Source organism: Typopeltis vanoorti, chromosome 4 (assembly GCF_054136105.1).
Source record: "Typopeltis vanoorti isolate ZY-2024b chromosome 4, IOZ_Tvanoo_1.0, whole genome shotgun sequence".
Lineage (NCBI taxonomy): Eukaryota > Metazoa > Arthropoda > Arachnida > Uropygi > Thelyphonidae > Typopeltis > Typopeltis vanoorti.
This window is the reverse complement of record NC_143552.1, coordinates 94,243,492-94,257,055: the sequence shown is the minus strand read 5'-3', so window position 1 is coordinate 94,257,055 and position 13,564 is coordinate 94,243,492. Positions and strand designations below refer to the sequence as shown.

At 34.4% G+C, this 13,564-nt stretch overlaps 1 protein-coding gene across 4 annotated transcripts in view; it reads right to left on the bottom strand.

The window, feature by feature from the left end:
- LOC150107502 (focal adhesion kinase 1-like) overlaps nucleotides 1–13,564 on the bottom strand; it is a 496,861-nt gene that overhangs the window by 34,934 nt on the left and 448,363 nt on the right. For all 4 annotated transcript variants that reach the window (XM_090391922.1, XM_090391925.1, XM_090391923.1 and 1 more), the window contains one exon: nucleotides 7,704–7,780. In XM_090391922.1, coding sequence (XP_090248048.1) covers nucleotides 7,704–7,780 — 77 coding nt within the window. The remainder of the gene's footprint in view (nucleotides 1–7,703; nucleotides 7,781–13,564) is intronic.

Sequence of the window (13,564 nt, the reverse complement as noted above, 5' to 3'; positions counted from 1 at the left end):
ATGCTTTGCCTGGTTTGCACTATCCATGGATGCCCTTTTGAAAAGAGGACCATAATAAAGGACCATAGTTTCATCCCCAGTGACAATGATTCCATCGCTTCTCTCTAATTTTCTTTGGCAAAGCTCTAAAAACTTGCAGGAACAGGTCATACGTTCCTTCTGAAGAGAGGTCAGGGCACCCACCTTGCACTGATCTTCATTATGTGAAGCTTCTCTTGAATGATGCAAAAGACGGTTGTTATAGAAAGCCCCAACCTTGCTAAAATTTCTTTGAGCTTCAGCAGTTCCTCCTCAACAAGAGACATTTTCCTCAGTCATCACTTCCACAGGCCGATCATCAAAAAGAATCAACTTCGATGCTCTCTCTCTCTTCCTGGGCGAAACTGTTTAGCCCATTCCTTTATGGTGAAATATGATGGAGAAGCTTCCCCATAAAAACTATCCAATCACTGTTTTATAGCACTTGGAGAAAGTCCTTCTTTGGTGAAAAACTTTATCACAGAGTGGTACTCAATTTTTAACATTACAGCCACTTAGCATGCCACATGTTAGTCAAATGAGAGCCTCAAACTGATGATGCACGTATAGTTGAAACTGGTACACTAAGCTCCACATAGACGGTGCTATCTATCATGCATGCCATTTTAAAATTGCCATGAATTTTGTATGTCAGGCCAGAAACTTTTGGAACCTATCTCGTATAAGTTACATAATAATGGCCCAGGTAAGAACCATGTGGTGTACTACTTATCATCCTCATAGATTTAGCACCATCATACATCACTTTCTGACACCTGTCATTCAGCAATGTTTCAATCTACATTGCAAAATAATTTTCAAACACATCACTTTTGGTTTTTATAACAACCTACAGTGTAAAATCCTATCAGATGACTTGATAAAATCCAGAAGTATTGTGTTATGTCCATTCCCCTTATCCAAGGCCCACATTTAGGAAATCCATGACTTTAAATTTTTCAGGAAATGACAACGTATACTAAAATATTAATCGAAAAACTTTAATCTCCTATATTTCGGCAATGTTACATTGGCATCTTCTGGGAACATAAAACTATGATATGTGCACGCAGGCGCTAACAACAAGCAAATAAGAAGCTGTTGATTACAGTTTTTTAATTAATATTTTAGTATATGTTGTCATTTCCTGAAAAATTTAAAGTGGTATAACCAATGTGTAAGTTTATATACAAGAAACTGGAAATCCATGCTGTCCTCTGTAGAGGATTTCTTGTTATCTATTCATGTGACTTTGCATATGATTCCTAATCTGTCTTACTTTTGTATAATGGGATTATCTTGCTCTCATTACACTCATTAATAATCTTATGTGCTGAGACTCAAATTGAACAATCAGGTCTTGGACATTGCTAATGCTTTTGCACACTCCTTCAATATCAGTGCTTGATATCCGATAGTCTGACTGCTTTTTACAATCAAACTCTAACAGCTTTAATACTTCTAACTGATCTACCTATATTCTTTCATCCAGTCTAGGACAACTAATAGATATGGAATGCATACCTTAATAAAGTCAACATTTAATAACTCTGCTGTGTCTTGTGTAGCTGATACTTTTCTATCATCTGTATTCACTAAAATTATTTTTCCATGACTGAGCTTCATTTTACTTTCCACATAATGATAAAATTCTTCGATTTCCTTTAACCTCTTTGGCTAACTTCTTTTCACAATCAAGTTGGTGTCCGATGCCTCCTTCACTATCTTCTTCCATCTTTCTTTGTCCAGTGCACAGTGTAGCAGTTTCTGTACACCCATTCCACACCAGTCTTTTATATCATCTATCCATTCTCTGTATGGTCTACCTCTTTTGTTTAAATCATCCAAAATACCAAACATAAATGTCTTTATCTTCCGGTCCTCACTCATTCTACAGATGTGTCCAAATAATTGCAGCTTCTGTTTTATAATCTTCTGCATTAGATTCTCTTTTGGTTGCATCTTCCGATAGAGCTCTTCATTTGTGATTTTCTGTACCCATCCTATTCTTAGAATCTTCCTGTAACAAGTTCTTTCAAATGCCAAAATTCTTTTTCTTGATTCCTTATTTATTATCCATATTTCAGATCTATACAATACACTGCTAAAGATGCATGTTTCCAGTACTTTTAGTTTTGTTTGCAGGCTGATCACTTTACTTTTCCAGATGTTATCCATGGCCTTCAGATGTGTTCTTCCCTTTGCAATCCTGATCTTTATTTCTTTTTTACAGTCCAAATCATACATCATTTTACTTCCCAAATATGTGAATTGTTCTACATTTTCTATATCAATTCCATCCACTTGTATCTTTTGTTTCATATTCTTTTCACCAAATACCATTGTCTTTGTTTTTTTCCAAGTACATAACAAGTCCAAATCTCTTTCCTTCCTTATTTAACAGTTCCAGTGTTTTTTGTAGATCTCTTTCGTCTTCTTCAATAATAACAATGTCATTTGCAAATCTCAGATTGTTAATTCTCATTCCATGTACAGATATTCCTTTTGCATCTTCCTTCAGTTTGTCCACTGCTCTTTCTAAATGTGCGATGAAAATGCTTGGTGATATTGGTCCCTATGTCTAATACCTCTGCTTGTTCTAAACCATTTCCCCAAATCATCACCTATTCTAACTGCTGCAACTGCATTCTGATAAACATCTTTTAATATAGCTATTAATTTTTTATCAATTCCATAGGATTCCAGAACTGGTAATGTCACTTTCTGGACAATACTGTCAAATGCCTTCTGAAAATCAACAAAGCAGGTATATATATTTTAGTTTTTTCTCCTAGCTACCTCTGCTATTAACTGCATTGTCAAAATCTGTTCCTGTTTGCTTGTCTGCAAGGTATGCTTCCAATTGTGTCCTCAATCTTTCTGTCAATACCATCACTTTATCAAATTACCAAAGTGACTTGTCAAGGCAATTGTTCTTTAATTTTAACATTCTAACTTATTTCCTTTATTGTATAATGTCACTAATATCGATTTCACCCACTCTTCTGGCATTTTTCCTTCTTTCCATACCATATTACATAGTTGGTGCATTTCTGTAACCATACTTTCACCACCATATTTAATAATTTCTCCAGTGATGTTATCGTTACCAGGACTATTGTTGTGTTTTTAGCCATCTAATTGCTTTTTCTACCTCTCCACTTAAAATATCCATATCATGCTCATTACCTGGTGGTGATATCTGCTTCAATTCTTGATTAACTAAGGACAGGAATATATTGTGAATGCAGAATATTATGCTTCACTCCTGCACAAAATGTGCGATGTCATAAAGGAGAAGAGATGAGGAATGCTGAGTCATGATGTTTGCCTGCTTCATGACAATGCTCCAGTCCATACGGCCATTGTTGCAAAGGCTGCAGTGAAGGACTGTGGCTTCCAGGAGATTGAACACCCACCCTATAGCCCAGATCTAGCACCCAGTGATTACTATCTCTTCTCGAAACTGAAGAAAGACTTTCGAGGAAATGACATGACAATGAGTTGAAAGATGCAGATTTAAGCCATTTTGCAGACAAAAATACAGACCATCTTTTAAATGGCATAGAAATGTTAATTCAAAGATGTGAAAAGTGTGCTGAAGTAAAGGGAGATAATGTGAAAAGTGACACAGCTGTTTTCTTTCTATCAGCTCTAAAAGTTAGTCAGGCTGGAAACTTATGGAACTACCCTTTTGTGTGTGTGTGTGTGTGTGTGTGTGTGTGTGTGTGTGTGTGTGTGTGTGTGTGTGTGTGTGTGTGTGTGTGTGTGTGTGTGTGTGTGTGTGTAAATTACATTCCTATGGTAATTCTATCATTTGTATTTGAGGTAAATAGTAAACTGGATTCTGTGTATAGATTTCCAAATATATATACACAGAAAATCTTTCCATTTATCTAATCCAATATTTGTTAGTTTTATATTTCATTTAGTTCTTTCGAGTTTTATTCTCCGGATTCTTCTTTGAGTACTATAAAAATCTTGTTCTAATTCTTTGGAGTAGTTATTCCAGTAATTCCTATCTTTAAATAAAGATTATGTAATCAGAGATAATGATGTTTATGAAAATAACTTAACTTTTGAAATAACAGAAAAAGATAATGAACAAACTCTTAAACAACTAAAAAACAGACAAATTAGCTGGAATAGGAAAGAATAATATATAAGAAAGTTTTAAAGTGAAGAAAAGTTGAGCAGCTCTCAGATGTGAACTGTAGACTAAAATACACAAAGATTATTGTAGAAAAAATGAAAGCGTTTGAGAACAGGAACCAAACCTTGGAGATTCAGTGGCAAGACTTGAAGAAAACCCTGACTGATTCAGCTAGAGAGGCATGTAAAGAAGTTGTCTGCAAGGATAGAAAAATTAGAACTCCATGGTGGACACAGGAAGTTAAAGAGGCAGTGAAGGAAAAGAAGAAAGCATATCAAAAGTTCCTGCAAATAAGCCAGCTTGTGCTCTTAGAGAATACAGAGACAAATGTAAGAAAGCTAAACACTGCCTAAATCTAGCTAAAAAAAAGCCATGGGAGGACTTTGGCAAGAACATAGAAAATAAATATCAAGAAGGTGGTAAGATATTCTGGAGGATGTTGAAGAAGCTTAGAAATGAAGGAAAGAGTGCTGTAAAAGGAGTTAGAGATGATAAAGGTGACATGAAAACGGAAGAAAAAGATATCCTTGAAGTATGGAGAATTATTTCAAAAAATTGCTAAATGAAACAAGCAGTGATAGTACAGTGGTAAAAAACACTCAACAAGCATACAGTCAGGAATACATATCCATACTTGAAGTAGAAAAAGCCAACAAAGGCTTGAAATATGGAAAGGAAGCAGAAGTAGATGATATTCGACCAGAAATGCTGAAGTGTGGTGGTATAAAAGTCTTACAGTGGCTGCACTGCATAGTTCAGAGTGCCTGGACAGAGGGACGAATTCCCGATGATTGGAGTGGAGCTCTCATAGTACCCTTATATTAAAAGAAAAATAAAACCGAATGTGAGAATTACAGAGGTATTTCCCTACTGAGTATTCCGGGCAAGATTTATGCCAGTACTTGAGAAACGGTTGAGAAGAATTGTGGAAGAAAAGCTTGAAGAACAAGCTGGATTCAGGCCAAATAGAGGCTGTCAGGATCAGATCTTCACTTTATGACAAATAGTGGAGAAATCATGGGAATATAACAAAGATCTGTATTTAAGTTTTGTCGATTTGGAAAAGGCATATGACAAGGTGTCAAGAGAGAAGCTATTCAATATGCTACAGTTATATGGTGTCGATGGGACATTATATCAAACCATACTTAGTCTTTATTTGAGTTGTAATTCAGCAGTTAGAATTGAAGTACAGGAAGATGGTTTAATGTTAAATCTGGTGTCAGAGAAGAATGTACATTATTCCCTCTGTTATTCATTATCTGTATGAATCACATTATGAAGGAAAGTGGTATTAAAAACGATATCAAAATTGGATATGTTAATGTCAGCTCTTTGCTTTATGCGGACGATGTTATACTTCTAAATAAATCCGCTACTAGTCTGCAACATTCACTGACTAAATTGAATAACTATTGTAATAGATATGGTATGAAGGTCAGCAATAAAAAAACAAATACAATGAAAATAGGCAGTCATTGAAAATGTCAACTGTGTTGTGAATGGAGAAGTGGAACAAGTAAAACATTTCAGCTACTTAGGCACGATTTTTAGTGAAGATGGTAAATTAAATATAGAAATTGACAACAGAATCAACAAAGCTGGTATGGTAGGAAGTCAATTGAATAAATTCATATGGAATAAGAGAGAAATTAGTCAGAACACTAAATTAGCTGTATACAAGACAGTGTTCAAACCAATTTTAACTTATGGATCTGAGAGCTGGGTCAGAAGTAAAACACTTGACTGCAGATATGAGTCCTGAGAAAGATTAGAGGCATGAACAGATGGCATCAATGGCAATATCATATTAAGAACGAGGATATTAGGAAAGAACTTGACATTGTCAGCATCCACGAATTTGTTAGCAGAACTAATCTCAAGTGGTATGGTCACTTAAACAGAATGGACGAGGAGAGATTAGCAAAACAAGTGTTCTCTGCCAGGCTGGCAGGATAATGACCCAGTGGAAGACCAATATATAGGTGGATTGATACCGTACAAAGTGCCTTAGACGATAGAAATATAAGATTTGATAATGTTGGAGTCTTGACAAGTAACAGACTGATTTGGAGGAAAATTGTAGATAGGAAGTTAGTAATGATGTAAATTTTTCGTGTAGTGCTATCATATCCTGTACACCCCTTGAAGGTGGATGGCAGGAATTTGATGACGATGATGATGAAAATGAAGTATTAAAATATGGAGGGAAATAATTAGCAAGAGAACTATGTGATATTCTAAATACAATATTCAAAGAAAGTAAAATAAATGATTGGCAAAATGGCTAAACAATACCAGTTTTTAAGAAAGGAAATTGGAAAAATTCAGGGAACTACAGTGGAATAGACCTACTCTGCACTACATTAAAATTATACACAAAAATAATTGGAAATATAATAATCTGATTGAATTATCTGATGAGCAACAAGGTTTAAAAACTAGATTAACATTTATATTAAAGAAAATAATAGAGAAATCATTAAAATATAATATTTTGTCTTTTAACTGCATTCTATTAAATGCTTTAATAGTTAAATCAATAAAATACATGTGTTTGCTTTACATTGATTTAACTAAGCATTTAATGGAGTATAGTTAAAAGACATAATAAGAATGTTAAAAATGAGAAAAATACCAAAACAAATTTTGGAACTAATTAAGAATAAATATAAGAATCCTATAATAAATACAGAACAAGGACAGACCGAAGAAATTAAAATAACCAAAGAAATTAGACAACATGATTCATAAAGTCACACATTATTTAATTTATGAATCATATTGTCTAATAACCAAAAAATTATAACATGTAGAATACAAATTAAAAATCAAGAATAACTAGATATGCTGATGATATTATTTTACTAATAGAATATGAAGATACCTACAAAGATTACTAAATACATTCAATTACGCAGCAGAAAAGAAAAACAAAAGTTCAGCAAGGTTGTCTACTCTATACTACATTTGTAATAGGGTTCAATGCATTGTGCAATGTCATTTTTTCCTTTTAAGACAACTGCCATTTGACCCATCATGATTGTTGTAACTCGCGTTTTCTGGCTGCAGAACACTTGAGTAAGGTAGCAGTTTTGATGATACAGTGGTACGTCTATGGGAAATTATCATATCTGGTCAAATGTTCATTTAGATTACTGTTGCCTCAATAGTATATTGAATTAATATTTAGATTACTGTTGCCTCAATAGTATACTGAATATTAGGTGCACTTATTCATGATAAGTGCACCTAATAAACCAGCTGCTCAAGAATACGTGATGAAGTGTATCTGTGTGTTCCAGTAATGTGTTAGGATAGCTAAGCATATTTTCTTTCTTCTTCTTCTTCTTCCTTCCTATAAATATTATGGTCAATTCTCACTACAGCATACCCTATTATACAAAACTCATTATAACATTCTATAGAGAAGTCCCATGCACGTCCCACAGCTATTTTATAGGAATTTTAAAGGAAATTTGATTTTTACTATAACAAGAGTTGAGTGTGACAACAAAAAATAATTACATACAATTTCAGATGCTTTAGATAGTGAGAGCTCTCCACTTCCATTTGATAGCTTTATTTGATTTGTGACATTTGGAATATCTGGAAAACAAAAAAATTCTTATAATCAGAGAAAACACCACACTAGTAATACAGAAGCAATAATGTTTCAAATCAACAGCCCCAGATAAACTATGAATTTTTTTCAAGCTGATATCATATATATTTGTATACCTCCTAAAGAGAAAAATAATATATGAGTAAAATTGGGGCTGGATCAACATCTGCTATGGACTGGATTTTTATTTTGTCCTCAGTTTGGAATAAATGAAAAAATTTCATCTAACTAACAGCTAATGTACATTATACTCATCAACAATAGCAATGACAAAATTAATGACTTCATTTTGTCATTGCTATCAGCCAATCAGATCCTCTGATACCATGACCAAATCCAGAACTCTCAATCTTCATGCTGCCAAGACAGCTGTCTCTCAAGAAATCCAAAAATTCAGTTATCTTATTACTGCATGCTGTCTCCTTTGCCCAGTTTATATCACTATATGAGGGTGGTCTGAAAGGTTCTTGGCCTAACAATGAAAAAACGAATTTATAATTTCAAAAGTATTTTTATTTTTCACCATAATCTTTCTTAAGACTAATACATTTATTCCAGCGATGCTCCAGCGCCATTATCCCGTCCCTGTAGTGGTTCTCAGTAAGATCTGCAAAATACCCCTCTACGGCTGCAATCACCTCTTGATTCAAAGAAAATCGCTGACCAGTGAGGAAGAGTTTTAGTTTTGGAAACAGATAGAAGTCAGAGGGAACCAAATCTGGGGAATAGGGTGGATGTTCCAACAATTCATAGTGCAGACCCCTTAATTTTCCCATTGCCAAAACACTTTTGTGGGCAGGTGCATTGTCCTGATGAAAGATGATTTTCTCCTTCTGCAAACCGAGTCTTTTCTCACGAATTTTTTCACACAGTCTGGTTAAAAGATCAGAATGATATTCCCTGATTATTGTTTTACCCTTTTCAAGATAATTAATAAACAAAATACCTTTAGCATCCTTAAACACTGATGCCATGACCCTTCCTGCTGATGGAACCGACTTTGTCTTCTTTGGTACTGAACAACCGGCTTCTGTCGACTGTTTTGACTGCTGTTTGGATTCTGGTGTCTAATGGTGAATCCAAGTCTTATCCATAGTAATAAATCGATGCACAAAATCAGTTTTATACTTGTTAAAATGCTCCAAGCACTGTTCAGAGATTTTCATGCGAGTGCGTTTTTGATCTGCTGTGAGCAAGCACAACACCCATTTTGCACAAAGCTTTTTTATATGCAATTCTTCATGCAAAATATATCCCACGCGTTCTTTTGAAATGCCTATAGCATAGCCTCAGCAATTTCATACACTTTGACTTGTTAGTCATCCAATACCATATCGTGCACTCGATCAATGATTTTCTGGTGTTGTTACATTTTTTAGACGTCCTTCACGTGGATCATCTTCAAGGCTGGTATGGCCACGTTTAAACTCAACAGCCTATTTCTTAATTGTTGAAAGCAAAGACGAAGAGTGCCCATAAACTTTTATGAACTTCGAACAAATTTATTTTGGCATTAAACCTTTATTTACAAAGAATTTTATAACCGCACGATACTCAATTTTATCCATTTCAAGGGATACAGACAACACTATTGCTTCAGTCAGCTGAATAAAACAAACTACTTGATAGAATGACTTGCAATTTCACATGGATGCTTATGACAGATGCACCAACTTAGAAAAAAAAAACTTGCCGATAGTGTTGCCATCTATGGTCAAGGCCGAGAACTTTTCAGAACACCCATGTAGTTGAAGTTCCCCATAATGATCACTCGCTTTGCGCTTGCCAAACTAATCTACCTAAATATTTCCTGCTCATCAGCATCTATATTCTCTAGTCTGTAGCAACATCCCACTAAATATCTTGTCCTATAAAAACATTCATTTCACACCATATATTTTCAAAGCCATTAGTGTTATTGCCACTGAGGTTCTCCACCCTTAGAGCACACAATTCATCTTTTATCATGAGTAACACTCACCATGTTTACCTTCCCTATCATGCCAAAATATACTTTACCATTACATTTCTATCCCTGTTAAAACATCTTCCTCAGTTAACCAAGTTTCACTGATACCAACAACCTTTGGAGTGACTGAGTTAATGCCACAAACCCATTCCCTTTATTCCTAATGCACCTAGCATTATTTCATAAGAAATCAAAATACTAACATAGATAATTTCATATAGAGAAGTAAATTTTTGCTAATCTTCAGAAATGCAACTAGTTCTAAATTTTTTTGGCATTTCTGTTGAAAATAATAAATAAAATAAAAATATAGCATCATCGATGATTACAGGTGTCCTTTGACACAACAGATGTTCTTAAGAGCATTGTGTATTATTATTATTATTATTTTTTTTTCAATTCTCTGGATATTCACTTTGAATAATCTGTTATGAAAACATTCAATTGCAGAATGGTGCATCCTACAAATCTTAATTTATAGAAATTAAGGTTTGTAGATTACAGAATTTAATTTATCCTTAAGGAGCATTCCAAACACCTGTTGTCATCTTTGTCAGTAACCTGCGGATCACATTCACCACTACCTCATCAGAAGCTTAAGGAGATTAAATGTGCACAATAGTCATCATATCAAAACTATAAAGAAAGATAATAATTTCATTATATAAGTCAAGTAGATATTAGATCCAGCATTATTTCAAAGCCGAATGAGAAACTATGAAAGTTTCGCAAGATAAATTGACCAGAGCTTACGAGAATACATTCCCCGTATATTACTAAAATAAAGAGCCTTTTGTAATTTGTTTTATTTTATTAATAACTTCATTATATAAACCTACTTGTCATTAACATCCAAGTGATCTTCTAAGCTATGTTGCACTTTTGAAATATATCTTCTGAAATTCAACTCCTTCCACCATCATGTAATATACAGCTTGTAATACTTTCATCCCAACATACATAACCCTATACTTTGATACATTGAACTGGCAATCGTTTATCTTTTTTTTTCTTTTTGCAAAGTTCAGTCTATTTAAATCATCCTGCAGATCTTGAATTCCTGTTATTAATTACTGTTCTCTACTGTAGTAACCAATGTAAAAACTAAAGAGTTATGGCCCAAGTACACAGCTCTGTGGCACACTTTTGGTCACCTGTCTAACCTTTGATTTCACACGAACCACACTCTTATCCATGTCACTAGCTTTGTGTCCATCTCAATTTACTTCAATCAACATAATAGAATGTGTAGTATCCTGTCAAATGCCTTTGCAAGTCTAGCAATATCACAGTGTATCCATTTCCCTTATCCAATTCAAATATCATGTGACCAATGCCATTTCTCTGGCATTTTCTCATAATATATGGGCTAATGTATCATCTAATCTTAGTGCTGTATTCACACTGAGATTTCTTAGTATCCTAAACACCTTCACAGTTCTAAAACACCTTATATTATTGTGGTAGTTTTTGTCACATTGATTGCATTATCTCCAACTGATGATACTTTCAAAGTGTTTACTAAGTCATTTATTCTTCTGTTTCATCTCGCTACCATCTACATTTATTCAAGCTAACCACAGTGAGAATGTAAAAGATTTGTCATAAGCATTTCTCTTGTTACAGTCAACTTGCTATTCTCCTCATCTTCCTTCTGACAGACACCCTGATCATTCACATTTCATGTCCCTTAATTCATCCTAGATTTCTGTGAGTCTCTATTATATTCAATTTTGCACTTTCTATCACAAACATTCACCACATTCACCTCACTTCTGACATGAATATTTTTAGCTCTCACTTTTATAACATGTCCAACTTTCTCTCACACCACTCATTGCCACCCACAAAATTATGGCATCTGTGAGAAGTTTGTGGGTGAAAATGTGTGTGGGCAATGTGGAACACGCAGTACATTCCACAAAGTCCTTTAATGTTATGTTTACATTCACTGAACAATTATATTTTGGTCACTATTACTGTGTTATGCCTTGACAACTAACAACTTTTAATGAATTTTCAAATAACACACATGCACCAACTCAAATACTGCATACTTATTTAACACTTATAAAACTAAATCTGATATAAATTACATAATCACTATTCATGAAAACAAGGTATATCTTTTAACCATAACTGGTTTACAACAACCTTCTATGATCCTCCTTGTGACTTCCATATTTATTATATCTTAGATTTCTGCTAAGAACAAGAGAAACACCTCTATAAAAACATCAGAAAGCTGCAAATCTGACATTACAGTCCTAGATACAGATACTCATGTTTACACGTGAACAAGTAAAAAAAAATCTGAATAGTCTAATGAATTACATGTAACCACAGTGAGAATGGAAATTAGTAACCATGTATGTTAATGTACAAACAATTTCACTAGGTCTAATTCTGGCATCATCAGTATAAAAGAATCAGAAAGTAAAATCTAAGTAGGATACAACTGTGTGCACAGAATGATTATTATCTAGATGCTAAGTACAAGCATAACTGGGACTAACTACAACACTACACTATTAGGAAATATGAAGTATAGAAGAAAAACTGCAATATATAATAAAAAAACAACTGAATATTAAGTATAAAGTTATATTAATTCAAAGAAAATCAAGGAGCCTTATATTCTTTCTAAATCTCAATCTTAATGATGAACTTAGTGACATAATAATACTGGTATGAGACCTAACACAGAGAGTCAGGCAAAACTAAATTATAAAGGGAAGAATGTGAGTGTAAGAATGACAATGTTATATAACTGTGATAATAACGGGAATGGACTTTGTCATGGAAATGCTGACAATGAGAAAACGATTTCAACTTTGTGATCGTCTGGTTCCGGCCCATTAGACGTATGCAAAGATGTCTACACGTATAAGGTACTAGAGAAGAACAGAGATTTGCAAGTTGTCCAACTGTGTCATGCAGACTGCAGATAAGAGTATACAAAAGAACATGCAGGTAGATTATTATTGTCTATACATGAATGCTAGGAGCATCAGAAAAAAAAAAGGGTAGTTTCTTGCCTTAGTCAATATGCTGGGACCTTAGATTGTAGGCATTAGTGAGACCAGGCTATCAGAATCAGACACACTAACTGGTATTGAGTGTAAAGAGTACAGTATTTTTAGGAAGGATAGAGAGGATAGGAGAGGAGGGAGCATGCTGCTGCTAATGATATTGAATGACTTGAATCTAGTTAGAATTGAGACCTATGATTGTAATACCACTACTAACATTATTTCATGTGACAGTGAGTTTGAAGCCATCTGACGAGAGGTGAAATCTAACAAGAACAATTATATAGCGGGATGTTGTCACAGACTTGATGGATCAGTTGCTAGTGATGAAGAAATGATGCATTACCAAACAGAAAAGAGTAATCGTAATGGGAGACTTTAATTATCCAAATATTGATTGGGTAGCAGTAGAATCTGATGGGAAGAATGAAAGTGCATTATTGAATTGTTGCAGGACAACTTCCTCAAGCAGCATGTGATAGAAGGAACTTGAGGTAAAAGAGTGTTATTGATTATAGTGACAGACGGCGTTTCAGTTAAAGATGTAACAAGCCTCCGGTTGGTGACAGTGATCATGAAGCACTTACTTGGGAAGTGACTAAGTTTATGAATAATCTGTTCAGAAAAGGTTACACACTGAACTACAAAGCAGGAAATTATAACCAACTGAGGAGTATATGGAGTTCAGTGGAATGGGATTGGTTGCTGGATGGGAAGCATTTAAACAATACTTAAATGATGTGATATCAGAATGTGTCCTGAGAGTC